This window comes from Littorina saxatilis, linkage group LG11 (assembly GCF_037325665.1).
Source record: "Littorina saxatilis isolate snail1 linkage group LG11, US_GU_Lsax_2.0, whole genome shotgun sequence".
Classification (NCBI taxonomy): Eukaryota; Metazoa; Mollusca; class Gastropoda; order Littorinimorpha; family Littorinidae; genus Littorina; species Littorina saxatilis.
The window spans coordinates 27,608,814-27,628,166 of NC_090255.1; the positions used below are offsets into that span (position 1 = coordinate 27,608,814).

The 19,353-nt window shown below is 42.2% G+C and overlaps 1 protein-coding gene across 1 annotated transcript; it reads left to right on the plus strand.

The window, feature by feature from the left end:
* The first annotated feature begins 1,083 nt into the window (after nt 1-1,083).
* On the plus strand, nt 1,084-15,056 carry LOC138980700 (serine/threonine-protein phosphatase 6 regulatory ankyrin repeat subunit B-like). Its single transcript, XM_070353608.1, has 6 exons — nt 1,084-1,093; nt 1,767-1,889; nt 2,364-2,849; nt 3,081-6,419; nt 6,576-7,380; nt 7,603-15,056. Exons 1-6 carry the CDS (start codon nt 1,084-1,086, stop codon nt 8,015-8,017), a joined length of 5,178 nt encoding a protein of 1,725 aa, XP_070209709.1. The 3' UTR covers nt 8,018-15,056.
* Nucleotides 15,057-19,353: the final 4,297 nt, after the last annotated feature.

The window sequence follows — 19,353 nt, forward strand, 5'->3', positions numbered from 1 at the left end:
CGACATCCAAATAGACATACACTATTTACTTAATTCCTGTTTAGCTAAATACGGGTTGTGCTCAAATTACGCAATTCGCTTTGGGATGAGCATCCTAAATTAAATGTCCTTCTCACATTCCACATGGGTGGAATATGGTCCACACCTGCAAGACTATGTAGTCCAAACAACGTCAGGACTTACTCTGTACTCAAACTAAACTTACCAAAAACATTATTGCGACAAATTTCGCACCCCAATAAAATAATCAATTCTCGTGTCATTTCATTCAAACTTCCTATGCTATTTAAGGCCGTCAACTTGACTATCTGGCATATCTTTCAGATCAAATATTTAATTAACAGGGATCACGTGACCGCCGTACAAATAAGGGTACCCCCAAAATCGAAGGGACAAAAACGGAAGGGACCAATTAATGATAAACGAAAAATCATAATATGCACAACTTGGCAACGTTTGCATTAAGTAAAATCCATTATCTACCCAGAACATGATTGTTTTGTCTAGCTGGCGTGCATATTTCTTGTGTTATGATATTCCTACTGATGCAGGTGTCGATCCCTTGAGGGGCCAAACACAGGAAGTTTTGCAGCAATGTTGAGAGGTGCCATTACAAAAAAGCAATGTGTTTCAGCAACGACGGCTTTAGAACTGTCAGGATATTATGTATACACAGGGGCGGACGAGGGGGGGGGGGGTGCACAGGGTGCAGGTGCACCCCCCCTCCAGCAAAAAAAAAAAAAAAAAAATTTGGAAAGCTGATTCTATGACCATTTCTATGTTCAAATGGCACCAGATGGCACCATTTTGCTTCTTTGGTCCAAACATTTTTCCGGGGGGGCATGCCCCCGGACCCCCCTAGCAAATTCGGGCGCTTCGCGCCCATCACATTCACTTTCGATTCACAGTGCACCCCCCCTTACAAAGCAACTGATCCGCCCCTGATACACTCAGGACGCACCTCGAGGAAAATGTGGGATTGTTATAGGTATTCGTTCAGATATAATGCAATGTTCTGGACAAAAAAGTTGTAACACCCGTCATAGGATTGTTCACTTACGTCCGAAAAATGCGTGACTTCGCATGTCTACAGGTAAACGATTGAAGATTCATGTGCGTATAACTACTGGTGTGCATTTTGTAGGCTTTTAAACACGCTTGATGTATTTGTGGTTATTGCTGGGGTACAGCTATGTCGATGCAGCCATGCGTGACAGCAGCATGTTTTGAGGGGCACGCAGCGCTAACCGCTTTCATTTGAAAACAGCGTAAAGGTTCCATTTTGTTCTCATGTGATTACATGGCTAGCAAGTTTACGCCAGTGGTCACACACAAATGAAACTTCTGCAGTACTTGTATCAATAATTTGTTTGTTGACATGCGACGTCGGGAAAAGTTTTGGGTGTAGCTGGGTGAACAATCTTCTGACGTGTTTTAAAACGTTTTCCAGAACATTGCATAACATTTTAACAAAATCTGTAACTATCCGAAATACTAGGCGATGTACGTCCAGATTGAACAAAGTCTTACATACCCGATCTTCGTATATATTGAGACGAATAGTCACCTAAATATCATCCTCGTTGTCATCTCATGTTGACTATGTCAGCCATTTTCACGGGAGGCAATTTATTTTCCTTACTTATTGAACCAGTCAGGGCAGATTTGTTTTGTTCAGGTATCGATCAACGTTTTGCAGTGTTTACCACCAACTGATCAGGGATGTCAAGAACTGGCTTTAGGTTTATGTGCATATTCTTTTTCAGAACAAAGTCGAGCAGAAATAGAGCGTGAGCAAGAGCTATTCGTGGAGACCCAGTGTTACCGAGATGCAGTGGACTTGGTCAGCCAGCATGGAGTACTGGTCATCACCGGTCCTCCAGGATCCGGTAAGTCAACCACTGCACGCGCTGTTCTGCGTCACTACATGCGTGAAGGTTTCCAGCCGTTGGTACTCCACCGATATGAGGAATGGCGTCTGTATGTGGGTAAAAAAACACGGAAGCAAATTGTGCTTCTCGAGCATGTGTTTGGCAATAACAGACTGAATACTGTATTACAGCACGAATGGTCAAGGGTTGCGGATATTGCAAAAGACTTTGCATCAAGACAAGATAGCCGCGTTTTAACATTGTTTATTATTCGGAACCATATAGCACTTGATATGAAAAGAATGGGAAAGGAAGTACAATTCCCAGTCCTCGATTCCAGTGCCACGTGTTTAACTGAAAGTGAGAAAATTGAAATGATACACAAACAGCTTGACCACAAAGAGGAAACAGTCTCAAAAGCTGAACTTCATGACATTCTCACCGCAGACAAAAGTGGTGCTGTCTTCCCTTGGTGTTGTTCTGAATATGCAGAAACACGTGCCACAAACGATGATGCAAGTGACCTTTTTCTCTACCCAGCCATGGCCTTTGTACAAACAATTCAAACTTTTCTTCATGTCAAAGACAATCTGACTGAAGTCATCAGCATGGTAGCAGACACTATGGTCCAGCTCAAGACGCTAGACAGTACCCACGGTCCAGACTGTCTCTTCAATGACGTCCTGCCCTCAAAGCGTAGAGAATTTGAACGCCATGAAATTGGAACCTATATCTTATGCAATGGGGGTTCTTTCCCGTGTCGTGTTCTGTACGATGCCCTGGGGATCGCTCTGGGAAGGTCTCTGGCTCTGCCTGAACTGCTACGTGTCTTTGACACTCGCTTTCTCGTGGAGCACGTGCATACAGACGACGTGGCCACGTTCCATTCGGTTTGTGTTGACAGGGATTCAGGGGATTATCAGCTCTTGCTGGACAGAATGTTCACTGACATTCGTTGTGGTCACTTGCCCGAACTGTGTCAGCATATCTTACTTCACAACAAAACGTTTCTGGCAGATCTTGAAATGTGCAGTGAGAACAATCACTGTTCAATGGAAAAGCTAATGAAAACGGTCGACAGAAAACATAGGCTACCTTTTCTCTACTGGTCCTTGTTCGCATCATCTTCCATTCTCAGTCACTGGTGCTTGAAGTATTACAAAGTCGAAAGTATTTCGTTTGATCTGCTGTTGAAACTGCTTTTTACAGGTTATTTGCTGACTGTAAGCGATACAGCAGCAGCCAGGCTTAAATCAGAACTTTTCAGAAAGGGAAAGAGAAAAAAGTCGAACCCTTTTACGATCAAACTGCCCATCCCCAGTAAGGAAGAGTGTTTCACCAATGAGGTGAATGAAAAATGCAGGCAACTAATTGCACAATTGAAGCGTTTCACAAATAACTCAGACATTGGTGTTCCTGCTTCGTTGCTCACAGTGGAAATCAGAGACGACGTGATTCATCTGACATCCTACTGCAAGACGTGGTACCTTGCCTACCGCCTGGTGTCAGACAAACAAGTGGACCAGAAAGACGAGGCAGGCGACACTATGCTGCAGCTGGCTGTGGAGGCTGGGAATTTGAACCTGGTTCAGTTCCTTATCGACCACGGGGCCTGTGTCACTCCTTTTTCTGTGGGGGACAAGTCTTGCTTTGCAACATCTGTCAGGCTGTCCCACGATAAAATCGCCGACCGTCTTTTTAGGGAAAACAACAACTTCACCCTGTTGTGTGGAACTGAGGATGAAGCCTACAAGCTGATCCGAGCAAAACATGGAAGACGGTTTTTAAAATTTGCAAATGTCAGTTCAGAGCAAAGTCCAAAAAACATTTCTTTATTTTTGCACATGGCAGCATCGCGCGGAGATCTTGAAGTCCTCAGTTCACTAGTCGACAGTGGGTTGAATGTAAATGAAACAGACAGCGAAGGTCGTACACCTCTTCATATCGCAATTGAGAAGGGCCACCTAGATATTGCTGCATCGTTACTTTCCAAGAACGCTGACGTGAACATCACAGACAGCTGCAAAAACACGGCCCTGCATGCCGCGTGCTCGATGACACCAGCAGACGAATGGCGAAGACAACTCATTGTTGAAAAACTCCTGAAAGGAAAAGCTGACATAAACGCAAAAAACAGCGAGGGCAAAACACCTCTGCATGTGACTAGTGTCAGAAATAATCTTGGTGTAATAAGAATTCTGTTGAAAAATGAAAGCCCAAGCAACTCAGTTTTTGTCAACGAAAGAAACACAAAGGGGTTTACACCTCTCCACTATGCTTGTCGGAATCCGGGGAAAAAAGTTGTTAGAGCACTCTTAGAGCACGGTGCTAAAGTCAATACTGTCACATACACTGGTGGCACGCCGCTGTACGTAGCGTGTGCGTACGGCAATGCCCAGACTGTCAGCACACTCACACAGCATGGATCTGATGTCAAAGCTGTCATTAGCAACGGTGGTACACCTCTCCATGCAGCAAGTCTGGAAGGCCATGACCACATTGTCAGCATACTCCTACAGAATAAAGCCAGTGTGAATGCAGCAAATAATAACGGCACGACACCCCTACATTCAGCCTGTTATGGCGGTCACCACAGCGTTGTTCAAACACTGCTACACAGTGGAGCAGACATCGATGTCAAAGACGAGGAAGGATGGACCCCTCTCCTACTAGCAAGTCAAGGTGGCAATGTGGATGTCATGACACTGCTGTTAGATCATGCTGGGGAAGTTAACTCTGTCACCGACGATGATGTATCACCTCTGCACATGGCGTGTCACCATGGCCATGCGGAAGTCGTGAAACTGCTACTGCAGCGTGGAGCTGACCTCAGCGCTGTCTGTAACAGGGATCCTGGTGGTACACCTCTCCATGTAGCGTGTCAGAACGGCCATGACCACATTGTCAGCATACTCTTACAGAATAAAGCCAGTGTGAATGCAGCAAGTAATAACGGCATGACACCCCTACATTCAACCTGTCTGGGCGGTCACCACAGCGTTGTTCAAACACTGCTACACAGTGGAGCAGACATCGATGTCAAAGACGAGGAAGGATGGACCCCTCTCCTACTAGCAAGTCAAGGTGGCAATGTGGATGTCATGACACTGCTGTTAGATCATGCTGGGGAAGTTAACTCTGTCACCGACGATGATGTATCACCTCTGCACATGGCGTGTCACCATGGCCATGCGGAAGTCGTGAAACTGCTACTGCAGCGTGGAGCTGACCTCAGCGCTGTCTGTAACAGGGATCCTGGTGGTACACCTCTCCACGTAGCGTGTAAGAAAGGCCATGACCACATTGTCAGCATACTCCTACAGAATAAAGCCAGTGTGAATGCAGCAAGTAATAACGGCATGACACCCCTACATTCAGCCTGTCTAGGCGGTCACCACAGCATTGTTCAAACACTGCTACACAGTGGGGCAGACATCGGTGTCAAAGATGAGGATGGATGGACCCCTCTCCACTGTGCGAGTCAAGATGGCAGTGTGGATGTGGTTACATTGCTCCTAAATTATGGTGCAGACGTCAACACTGTCGGTAACACTGGTGAAACACCTCTCCATGGAGCGTGTCAGAACGGCCATGACCACATTGTCAGCATACTCCTACAGAATAAAGCCAATGTGAATGCGGAAAGGAATAACGGCATGACACCCCTACATTCAGCCTGTTATGGCGGTCACCACAGCGTTGTTCAAACACTGCTAAAACATGGAACAGACATCAACATCAAAGACAAGGATGGATGGACCCCTCTCCACTGTGCAAGTCAAGATGGTAATGTGGATGTGATTAAATTGCTCCTAGATCATGGTGCAGACGTCAACGCTGTCAGTAACACTGGTTATACACCTCTCCAAGTAGCGTGTCAGAAAGGCCATAACATTGTCAGCATACTCTTACAGAATAAAGCCAATGTGAATGCAGCAAGTAATGACGGCATGACACCCCTACATTCAGCCTGTCTGGGCGGTCACCACAGCGTTGTTCAAACACTGCTACACAGTGGAGCAGACATCGGTGTCAAAGACGAGAAAGGACGGACCCCTCTCCTATGGGCAAGTCAAGGTGGCAATGTGGATGTCATGACACTGCTGTTAGATCATGCTGGGGAAGTTAGCTCTGTCACCGACGATGATGTATCACCTCTGCACATGTCGTGTTACTATGGCCATGCGGAAGTCGTGAGACTGCTACTGCAGCGTGGAGCTGACCTCAGCGCTGTCTGTAACAGGGATGCTGGTCGTACACCTCTCCACGTAGCGTGTAAGAAAGGCCATGACCACATTGTCAGCATACTCTTACAGAAGAAAGCCAATGTGAATGCAGCAAGTAATAACGGCACGACATCCCTACATTCAGCCTGTCAGGATGGTCACCACAGCGTTGTTCAAACACTGCTACACAGTGGAGCAGACATCAATTTCAAACGTGACGATGGATCGAGCCCTCTCCACTATGCAAGTCAAGATGGTAATGTGGATGTGATTACATTGCTCCTAGATCATGGTGCAGGCGTCAACGCTGTCAGCAACACTGGTAAAACACCTCTCTTTGTAGCGTGTCAGAAAGGCCACGATAACATCGTCAGCATACTCCTACAGAATAAAGCCAATGTGAATGCAGCAAGTAAAAACGGCATGACACCCCTACATGAAGCCTGTCAGGGCGGTCACCAAAGCGTTGTTTAAACAGTTACACTGCTACACAGTGGAGCAGACATCGATGTCAAAGACGAGGAAGGATGGACCCCTCTCCTACTAGCAAGTCAAGGTGGCAATGTGGATGTCATGACACTGCTGTTAGATCATGCTGGGGAAGTTAACTCTGTCACCGACGATGATGTATCACCTCTGCACATGGCGTGTCACCATGGCCATGCGGAAGTCGTGAAACTGCTACTGCAGCGTGGAGCTGACCTCAGCGCTGTCTGTAACAGGGATCCTGGTGGTACACCTCTCCACGTAGCGTGTAAGAAAGGCCATGACCACATTGTCAGCATACTCCTACAGAATAAAGCCAGTGTGAATGCAGCAAGTAATAACGGCATGACACCCCTACATTCAGCCTGTCTGGGCGGTCACCACAGCGTTGTTCAAACACTGCTACACAGTGGAGCAGACATCAATGTTAAAGATGAAGGTGGATGGACCCCTCTCTACAATGCAAGTTTTGATGGCAATGTGGATGTGGCGACACTGCTTTTAGATCATGTTGCGGACGTCCACGCTGTCAGTAACACTGGTGAAACACCTCTCCATGTAGCGTGTCAGAACGGCCATGACCACATTGTCAGCATACTCCTACAGAATAAAGCCAGTGTGAATGCAGCAAGTAATAACGGCATGACACCCCTACATTCAGCCTGTCTGGGCGGTCACCACAGCGTTGTTCAAACACTGCTACACAGTGGAGCAGACATCGATGTCAAAGACGAGGAAGGATGGACCCCTCTCCTACTAGCAAGTCAAGGTGGCAATGTGGATGTCATGACACTGCTGTTAGATTATTTCTTTCTTTCTTTATTTGGTGTTTAACGTCGTTTTCAACCGTTCAATGTTATATCGCGACGGATTGCTGTTAGATCATGCTGGGGAAGTTAGCTCTGTCACTGACGATGATGTACCACCTCTGCACGTGACATGTCGTGTTACTATGGCCATGAGGAAATCGTTAAACTACTACTGCAGCATGGAGCTGACGTCAACGCTGTCTGTAACAGGGATCCTGGTGGTACACCTCTCCACGTAGCGTGTAAGAAAGGCCATGACCACATTGTCAGCATACTCCTACAGAATAAAGCCAATGTGAATGCAGCAAGTAAAAACGGCATGACACCCCTACATGAAGCCTGTCTGGGTGGTCAGTGCAGCGTTGTTCAGACACTGCTAGACAGTGGAGCAGACATCGGTGTCAAAGACGAGCAAGGATGGACCCCTCTCCACTGTGCAAGTCTATGTGGCAGTGTGGATGTGGTGACACTGCTGTTTGATCATGGTGCGGAAGTCAACGCTGTCACCAACGAAAGTGTTCCACCTCTAAACATAGCGTGTCGCCTTGTCGTGAGGAAGTCTCCAAACAACTATTGCAGCACAGAGCTGACGTCAGTTGTACTGGTCATACATCTCTATACATAGCGTGTGAGGAAGGCCATGACAACATTGTCAACATTCTCTTACAGCACGGAGCGGACGTCAACACAATCATTGACGATAGGTTTTCCGAGTTGATTCAGCGTGCAAGGAAGGCCATGAACAAGGTGTCAACACACTCCCACAGCACGGAGACAATGTGAATGCAGCACGCAATGACAGTACAATGTACAACACGCCTGAGTGCGGCCTCTCTGAATGATCATCACAACGTTGTCAGTGTCTCCTCCAGTGTGTCAACTCCAGTGTCTGCTCCAGAGTCTCCTACAATGTGTCCTCCAGTGTTTGATCCAGTGTCAGCTTCAGTGTTTGATCCAGTGTCTGCTCCAGTGTTTGCTCTTACAATGCGGGGCAGAATGATGTTCATAAGTATAAGTGAAGAAGGATGTTCTCCTCTCCCTAATGCAACCTAAGCTGGCAACGTGGATGTGATAAAATGCTTTAAATATGTCACGGTGCAGAACTTAGCTCCGCCTCTTTGGATGGCCTTACACATGTTGATGTAGCTTTGCAGAGTTGCCATGAACAAGTTGTTTGCACTAACCTGGAGCATGGAGCTGCATGATTTCAACATTGTTTCCAGCGACGTTTAAATTCAATCAATCAATCAATGAGTCTTATATCGCGCATATTCCGTGGGTACAGTTCTAGGCGCTCTGCAGTGATGCCGTGTGAGATGAAATTTTATACGGCCAGTAGATTGCAGCCATTTCGGCGCATATTTACCTTTCACGGCCTATTATTCCAAGTCACACGGGTATAGGTAGACAATTATTAACTGTGCCTAAGCAATTTTGCCAGGAAAGACCCTTTTGTCAATCGTGGGATCTTTAACGTGCACACCCAATGTAGTGTACACGGGGGGAGGTTCGGACACCGAAGAGAGTCTGCACACAAAGTTGACTCTGTGAAATAAATTTCCGCCGAACCTGGGATCGAACTCACGCTGACAGCGGCCAACTGAATACAAATCCAGCGCGCTACCAACTGAGCTATATCCCCGCTATATAAGACTCATTGATTGATTGATTGATTGACGTTTAAATTAATGATCTGCTTTAGTTAGTTTGTGTGGATGGCCATGACCAAATTGCATAATAAAGGCAATATAAAGGTAGCAACTAAGAACGGCATCACACCTCTGCATGTAGCGTATCAATGTGATTACTGCAAGACTATTCATTGATACGCTGCACTACGTAGCGAGGCAGCCATCAATGATACCAGTAGAATAGGCTGGACACCTCTTTACTTGCCAAGTTAAGTTAGCAACGTTGACACTGTGTAGTACTGAGCGGTAAGCTGTAATAACAGCGGGAATTATTGACCATAAAACCCTTCTGCATATAGCAATTAATTCCAAGCTTATGCGTGTTGATATTTTGGTTATTCGAGCTCTTGCAAACATGAACAGGGTTGATTACTACAGCGGAACACCTTTGCACTGGGCCAGCGAACGGGACTCTACTGTGACGGTAAATCAGCTATTTGATCTGGGAGCTGACTGGAATTCTGTAGACGCGGGCTTGGGGGCAGCGCTTCACTTTGCCTGTGAGTTCGGTCACCTCGACACGGCCAGTGTTTTGATCCGTCATGACGCCTAGCTGACCCTCCCCTGGTGCCTTCTGCGCGTGGCCTGTCTGATAGCACGCCCCCTAGTGGTGACCTTTTTCTTCCATAACCACGCCCATTCTTACAATCAATCAATCAATGAGGCTTATGTGGAGCAGATGGTCACAAAGCAGAAATACAAGGGTGGTATCCTCTTCATTGTTTAAGCAACGGTAGCAATCTCGATGGCATAAGAGCAGTTATTTGTCTTGACTTTCCCCGAGGTGGTAATTGTGTTTCCCCCCGTTGTTTGTACATACGAATAATATTCACAGTTATGCTGTATTGATTTGTTGTTCTCACTTGAGAAAGAAATGGAAGCGAGATGAGTGTTCTTAAATGCTGCCAGATGTGTCTAAACACAAATACTTTTACCTCTGATATTTTCTGTGTGTGAGTGGGTGTGTTTGTGTCACTGTTCGCGTTTCTGTGTCGGTATCTGTATTGACAAGCACTTTTTTTTTTCTTCTTTAAAAAAAACACAAAACTATATGGACATCATTTTGGGAAATCAGTCCTCCAGAGTGTCCTTTGTTGAAATGTAATTCATCTTGATAAAATTGAGAACAATGTGTGTTAACGTTTGTCTCATTAATTACCCTGATGTGGATTATATGCATATTACCTTTAGGCATTTGTACACATTAGCTTGTCCATTCTTTTCATGTATGATAAATTTCATGATTTGACACTATGTTTTAATTGTTTGTTGTTGTTGATGACTGATTGCTTTTAACGGTATTTCACCTTTTCTGTTGTTATCTACACGCGTATGTTTCCGATTTTATACTATTAATTTTGATAATTAAGACATGTTAAAGAGACTGTAATTCCAATTTGTATTAAAGCTATGGCACATGATTCCCACCAAGATGTCCACCCTTACATTCGCTGGTGGATGTATTCAGCGAGCCTTCAATATTATACAACTTTTGTAAAATGACGGAGTTCTCATGGCTTTTGTTATACACGGATATTTACCCCTTTTCTCGTTCAAAGAACAAGTTTGATGTTAGCTGGTACTTGAAAAAAATTATACTTTCTTTTGGAAACTGTTAATTCTGCTTTTGTATTTACCTTTTACATTTGTAGAAGAACATTATTGGCATATACATTTTTGTTTGATAAGGAATTTAATTTAATTTAATTACTTTACTGGTACAGTTGATTCGTTGAATTTGAATATGCTGCGCTGGATTGGGTTTTGATGTTGGAAGACCTGTTTTTCGTAATTCACATTTCCATACTACCCAAGCGCGTTGTTGCTTTTGTACCAAATTAAAAATTGATGCCCAATTTTAATATTAATTTGTGTTGAAGTGTACAAATTGCTGATTTTTTGCAACCATACTGTAACAAGTTGTTACAGTTTAATAAAACTTTTCTTAAAAGTTCCAGTACGTCAAACAAAACTCATCAAAACGCCATGATATTTTATAAACTCTTTTGCAACTGTGTTATCAATAGTAATGTCAAATGTCAAAGCAATATAACGAGCCATTACAAAAATACAGGGGTTTTTCCCACATAGCCCACACAATAATGACGCCCAAACAAGCCTTTGCACGGCTTCTGACGAGGCTGACACCAGTCTTCTGTAAAATGACAAAACAACACTGCCATACACGACAGCTGAACCAAATACATTTGTATGGGTAAAAAATGAGTTGTTCTTCCATTTGAGATAAAAAAAAAAAGGGTCACTCTTGCTTATTTAGATTTGTTGTGTATTTTAGTGTCTGCAAGTTTGCTTTTGCGAATTTGATTTTGGGGGTGTCCTAGGTCTCCGCTTTACTGCATAAACACTATTTCATGCAAAATGAAACTCTTTATTTCATACGGTAGGGGAATAAATTACCTTTCTGGTAATATACTTAGTTTTAATATAACTGGCCGCATCACAAAGATCTACAGCTAAATGTATCTGCCTATTTTGTTATGACGAGTAATGTATTACCGCTCATACGAATAAAACCAAAACTAGGCATATGCGTTTGGGTGTAAATCTGTGCGATGAGTCTGTTTTTGTAAAGAAAAAACCCATACATTGTTAAAGGCCTTTTTATTCCTCTGCCATATGCAAGAAATAATGTAAAACCAGTGGACCAGAGACCAAACTCCCCCAAGCCCCCAATTTACAAAAGCAAAGTACACACTAAAAAGCACACACAATCTAAATAGGCACAACTGGAACCATTTATTTGTTTAACTTGATTTGAAAGAACAATTCTGTTCTTACATCAAACGTTTGTGTGTGTGTTTTGTTTGTTTGTTTGTGTTAGTTTATGTGTTAGTTTGTTTGTAATTATGTAGGGACAAACGCTCAGAGGTTTTACTTTTTGGTCTATTGGTGTATTCCTTCAAGATCAGCTGGATCAATGATTTTTTTTCAGGAAATCTAGTAAAATTTGGATATAATGTAAAGCATGGATTAATATATAAAATGATATCAAAAGATTATAAATCAAATTAAACTGAATGGGTTTTTTATTCTTAACAATTGTCATTCGTTGGTTGCATTTGGCACTGACAATGCAAAACGGTTCAGCATCAACCACCAAATCTTCTGTCCAGTGTTTTTCCTCACAATTCCCGAACACTGGTGACATGACACTTTCAAGAGCTTCAAGTTGATATGCAACATGTGGACGGGAGCAGTGGCGTGGTGGTAAGACGTCGGCCTCCTAAGGGGCTTCGCTCACATATATGTAACTTCAGCAGGACCGACGACGCACTGCAGATTATGTCCAGCCCGCTATATACGTTGCATGAAAGAAAAACAGGTCAAGTACTCGTCATAATCCCTATCGCGGCATAAATAATAGGCCGTGCGTCGTCTGTGCCGCTAAAACTGCGCAGGTATATTCTGCCCATAATCAGGAGGTCGTGAGTTCGAATCCCGGTCACTGCCGCCTGGTGGGTTAAGAGTGGAGTTTTTTCCGATCTCCCAGGTCAATTTATGTGCAGACCTGCTAGTGACTTAACCCCCTTCGTGTATACACGCAAGCACAAGACCAAGTGCGCACGGAAAAGATCCTGTACTCCATGTCAGAGTTAGGTGGGTTATAGAAACACGAAAATACCCAGCATGCCTCCCCCGAAATCGGCGTATGCTTCATGAATGGCGAGGTAAAAACGATCATACACGTAAAAATCCACTTGTGCTCAAAACATGAGTGAACGTGTGAGTCTAATCCCATGAACAAAGACAAAGAAGAAGATATGCAACATGTAACATTTACTTGAAGGAATAAGCATGACACTTTAGATTGTGTTGCCATTTCCTACATTCAGCAATTTTGACTTAAAATAGTGTGAACATGTAAGACTTAAGGGACTATGGCTTTACTAATTCATTTTTTTAAGGTGTCTTACCCTTTACTGACTCATTTTATGTGACTTTGCCTGTACGGATATATTTGTTTAATGTGACTTTGCCTGTGAATATTGATTTGTACAGTGTGACTTTGCCTTTACTGCTTCATTATATGTTTGGTAATTTGATTCAGGGTTTGTGGTTTTGTCTTCTCTGTTTTCTGACTTTTCCTTTCCTGATAGGTTGGTTTTATGTGACTTTGTCTTTCCTGATGATGTATCTATGTGACTTTGCTGATGATGTAGCTATGTGATTTTGCCTTTCTTGATGATGTATCTGTGTGACTTTGCTGATGATGTACCTATGTGACTTTGCTGATGATGTATCTATGTGACTTTGCTGATGATGTATCTATCACCCTTTTTACTAATGACTGCGTTTCAAACCATGATTCTGCCTTATTTTTAAAGTTTTCTGATGACACAACTTTTGAGGGACTAATTCGCAACTCTGACGAGTCTGCTTATAGAGAAGAGATTAGGGCTATGGTCGACTGGTGCGATGCTCACAACCTACAACTTAATGTTCAAAAGACTAAAGAAATGATTGTAGATTTCAGGAAAAAAAAGACCCCTCTGACTCCCCTATCAATCAAAAATCAAAATGTCGACACTGTCGAACACTTCAAATTTCTGGGCACCACTCTTTCTAATACCCTCACGTGGGAGCTAAACTCAAAACAAATAATCAAAAAGGCCCAGCAGCGCATTTACTTTCTACGCCAGTTAAAAAAATTCGGCTTGAGGCAAGAAATCTTAATCCAGTTCTATAGGGCTACGATTGAAAGCATCTTGTCTTTTTCCATCACTGTCTGGTTCAGTAGGGCTACTGAGGCAGAGCAGATCAACCTAAGCAGAGTTGTACGAATAGCTTCCAAGATTGTGGGTTGTGAGCTTCCCTCCATTGCCTCCATATTCACATCCCGAAGCGCTCAGAAGGTCAAAAAGATTCTGGCAGACAACTCGCACCCTGCTTACAAGTTGTTCAGGCCCCTACCCTCGGGCAGGCGTTTTATGTCCTGGTATTTTGTTGTGGGACACAGCCGTCAAGCCTTTAAATACCATATTTCTTAAAGTTCACCTAAGTAGTATTGTAATAAATGTTTTGGTTTTAAAATTATTAAGGATTTGTGATTTTAGTTATTGTCGTCATAACTGATGTCTGATACATATATAATTCTTACTGATACTTCTATATACTGTTTATTTTACGCATAATGTACAATTGATGGTTAAATACGTTTTGTTAAGGAGGAGCATGCTTGTGCGTGTGTGCTGTTGTGGGTTTTGTGTGGGGAATGAATGCGGGCGTGCGTGAGCGTGTGTGTGACTGAGATTGCATGCGATGTTTGGGTGTTTTTTTATTTTATTTTTATTTTTTTTTATTTTTTTTGTTAGCGTGCATTTTGCATTTGGAAGGGTGTGTATGGATTGATTGATTGTACTCTGGCCAAAACATGTCCCTAGTGTACTGCACATGGTTGAAATAAAGTCTTATGTCTCTTATGTCTTCTTATGTGACTTTGCTGATGATGTATCTATGTGAATTTGCCTTTTCTGATGATGTATCTATGTGACTTTGCCATTCCTGATGATGTATCTATGTGACTTTGCTGATGATGTATCTAAGTGACTTTGCCTTTCCTGATGATGTATCTATGTGACTTTGCCTTTCCTGATGATGTATATATGTGACTTTGACTTTGCTGATGATGTATCTATGTGACTTTGACTTTGCTGATGATGTATATATGTGACTTTGACTTTGCTGATGATGTATATAAGATCTATGTGATTTTGACTTTCCTGATGATGTATCTATGTGACTTTGACTTTGCTGATTGGTTGGTTTTATGTGACTTTGACTTCCCTGATGATGTATCTATGTGACTTTGACTTTACTGATAATATATTTATGTGACTTTGCCGTTCCTGATGATGTATCTATGTGACGTTGACTTTCCTCATGATGAATCTATGTGACTTTGCTGATGATGTATTTATGTGACTTTGACTTTGCTGATGATGTATCAATGTGACTTTGCTGATGATATATCAATGTGACTTTGCTGATGATATATCTATGTGACTTTGCTGATGATATATCAATGTGACTTTGCTGATGATGTATCAATGTAACTTTGCTGATGATGTATCTATGTGACTTTGACTTTGCTGATGATGTATCTATGTGACTTTGACTTTGCTGATGATGTATCTATGTGACTTTGACTTTGCTGATGATGTATCTATGTGACTTTGCCTTTCCTGATTCTGTATCTATGTGACTTTGCCTTTCCTGATTCTGTATCTATGTGATTTTGACTTTCCTGATGATGTATCTATGTGACTTTGATTTTGCTGTTGATGTATCTATGTGACTTTGCCTTTCCTGATGATGTATCTATGTGACTTTGCCTTTCCTGATGATGTATCTATGTGACTTTGCCTTTCCTGATGATGTATCTATGTGACTTTGAATTTCCTGATGATGTATCTACGTGACTTTGACTTCCCTGATTGGTTGGTTTTATATGACTTTGCCTTTCCTGATATTGTAGCTCTTTGACTTTGATGATGACCGGCACGGTTGGCCTGGTGGTAAGGCGTCCGCCCCGTGATCGAGAGGTCGTGGGTTCGAACCCCGGACGGGTCATATCTAAGACTTTAAAATTGGCAATATAGTGGCTGCTCCGCCTGGCGTCTGGCATTATGGGGTTAGTGCTAGGACTGGTTGGTCCGGTGTCAGAATAATGTGACTGGGTGAGACATGAAGCCTGTGCTGCGACTTCTGTCTTGTGTGTGGCGCACGTTAAATGTCAAAGCAGCACCGCCCTGATATGGCCCTTCGTGGTCGGCTGGGCTTTAAGCAAACAAACAAACACAAATTTGGTGATGATGTATGTATGTGACTTTGCTGATGATGTATCTATGTGACTCTGACTTTCCTGACGATGTATCTATGTGACTTTGAATTTCCTGACGATGTAACTATGTGACTTTGACTTTGCTGATTGGTTGGTTTTATGTGACTTTGACTTTCCTGATGATGTATCTATGTGACTTTGACTTTCCTGATGATGTATCTATGTGACTTTGCTGATGATGTGTCGATATGACTTTGACTTTGCTGATGATTTATATAATATGTGACTTTGACTTTCCTGATGATGTATCTATGTGACTTTGCTAATGATGTATCTAAGTGATTTTGCCTTTCCTGATGATGTATCTATGTGACTTTGACTTTCCTGATGATGTAAGTATGTGCCTTTGACGTTCCTGATGATGTATCGATATGACTTTGACTTTGCTGATTGGTTGGTTTTATGTGACTTTGACTTTGCTGATGATGTATATATATGTGACTTTGACGTTCCTGATGATGTATCTATGTGACTTTGACTTTGCTGATTGGTTGGTTTTATAAGACTTTGCCTTTCCTGATGATGTATCTATGTGACCTGGACTTTGCTAATGATCTATCTATATGACTGTTCCTTTCCTGATGATATATCTATGTGACTTTCCTGATGATGTTTCTATGTGACTTTGCTGATGATATATTAATGTGACTTTGCTGATAAAATATCAATGTGACTTTGACTTTCCTGATGATGTATCTATGTGACTTTGCTGATGATATATTAATGTGACTTTGACTTTGCTGACGATGTATCAATGTGACTTTGCTGATGATGTATTTTTGTGACTTTGACTTTTTTGATGATGTATCTATGTGACTGTGAATTTGCTGATTATGTATCAATGTGACTTTGCAGATGATGTACCACCCCCCGCGGGTTAGGGGGAGTCCCATATTGGTTGGACCTAGAAAGAATTTACCCGATGCTACCCAGCATGTCGTAAGAGGCGACTAACGGTTCTGTTTCTTCTCTTCTTTTGTCTTATTTCTGCCTTACCAGTCCTTTCACCTATATTTCCTTCCAAGAAAACTCTCCCTACTATTCCCTGCAGTTTTCCAATTCTTTTCTTGTTCTCTTATTTCTACCTGACTGGATCCATCACTTTTATTTCACTTACCAAAAGTCTTCTTTTCCACATCCTTATTTCTCTGCATTCCGCATGTCGTATGAGGCGACTAACGGATTCTGTTTCTCCTTTAACCCTTGTTAAGTGGTTCTTGTATAGAATATAGTCAATGTTTGTAAAGATTTTAGTCAAGCAGTATGTAAGAAATGTTTAGTCCTTTGTACTGGAAACTTGCATTCTCCCAGTAAGGTCATATATTGTACTACGTTGCAAGCCCCTGGAGCAATTTTTTGATTAGTGCTTTTGTGAACAAGAAACACTTAACAAGTGGCTCTATCCCATCTCCCCCCTTTCCCCTATCCCATCTCCCCCCTTTCCCTCGTCGCGATATAACCTTCGTGGTTGAAAACGACGTTAAACACCAAATAAAGAAAAAAAGAAAGAAAGATGATGTACCAATGTGACTTTGTTGACGATGTATCAATGTGACTTTGACTTTGTTGACGATGTATCAATGTGACTTTGACTTTGTTGACGATGTATCAATGTGACTTTGACTTTGTTGACGATGTATCAATGTGACTTTGACTTTGTTGACGATGTATCAATGTGACTTTGACTTTGTTGACGATGTATCAATGTGACTTTGACTTTGTTGATGATGTATCAATGTGACTTTGACTTTGTTGACGATGTATCAATGTGACTTTGACTTTGTTGACGATGTATCAATGTGACTTTGACTTTGTTGACGATGTATCAATGTGACTTTGACTTTGTTGACGATGTATCAATGTGACTTTGACTTTGTTGACGATGTATCAATGTGACTTTGACTTTGCTGATGATGTATCAATGTGACTTTGCTAGTGATGTATCTATGTGACTTAGCCTTTACTGATGATATATCAATGTGACTTTGCTGATGATGTATCAATGTGATTTTGCTGATGATGTTTTTGTGTGTCTTTGACTTTGCTCACGATGTATCTATTTAATTTTGACTTTGCTGTTGATGTATCAATGTGACTTTGCTGATGATGTATCAATGTGACTTTCACATTCCTGATGATGTATGTATGTGACTTTGCCTTTCCTGATGATCTACTTATGTGACTTTGAATTTCTTCATGATGTATCAATGTGACTTTGCCTTTCCTGATGATGTATCTATGTTACTTTGAATTTCCTGATGATGTATCTACGTGACTTTGACTTCCCTGGTTAGTTGGTTTTATGTGAATTTGCCTTTCCTGATAATGTATCTATGTGACTTTGACTTTCCTGATGATGTATCTATGTGACTTTGGCTTTGCTGGTGGAGTATCTATGTGATTTAGCCTTTACTGATAATGTATCTATGTGACTTTGACTTTGCTGATGATGTTTATAATTATGTCACTTTGACTTTGCTGACGATGTATCTATATACCCCCCGCGGGTTAGGGGGAGTCCCATATTGGTTGGGATTAGAAAGAATTTACCCGATGCTACCCAGCATGTCGTAAGAGGCGATTAACGGTTCTGCTTCTTCTCTTCTTTTGTCTTATTTCTGCCTTACCAGTCCTTTCACCTATATTTCCTTCCAAGAAAACCCTCCCTACTATTCCCTGCAGTTTTCCAATTTTTTTCTTGTTGTCTTATTTCTACCTGACTGGATCCATCACCTTTATTTCACTTACCAAAAGTCTTCTTTTCCACAACCTTATTTCTCTGCACCCCGCATGTCGTATGAGGCGACTAACGGATTGTGTTTCTCCTTTAACCCTTGTTAAGTGGTTCTTGTATAGAATATAGTCAATGTTTGTAAAGATTTTAGTCAAGCAGTATGTAAGAAATGTTTAGTCCTTTGTACTGGAAACTTGCATTCTCCCAGTAAGGTCATATATTGTACTACGTTGCAAACCCCTGGAGCAATTTTTTGATTAGTGCTTTTGTGAACAAGAAACACTTAACAAGTGGCTCTATCCCATCTCCCCCCTTTCCCCTATCCCATCTCCCCCCTTTCCCTCGTCGCGATATAACCTTCGTGGTTGAAAACGACGTTAAACACCAAATAAAGTAAATATGTATCTATATAACTTTGCCTGTCCTGATGATGTATCTATATGACTTTGACTTTGCTGTTTGGTTGGTTTTATGTGACTTTGCCTTTCCTGATGCTGTATATATTTGACTTTGACTTTGCTGAGGATGTATCTATGTGACTTTGACTTTCCTGATGATGTATCTACGTGACTTTGCCTTACCTGATGATGACTTGTATCTATGTGACTTTGACTTTCCTGATGATGTATCTATGTGACTTTGACTTTCCTGATGATGTATATATAATATGTAAC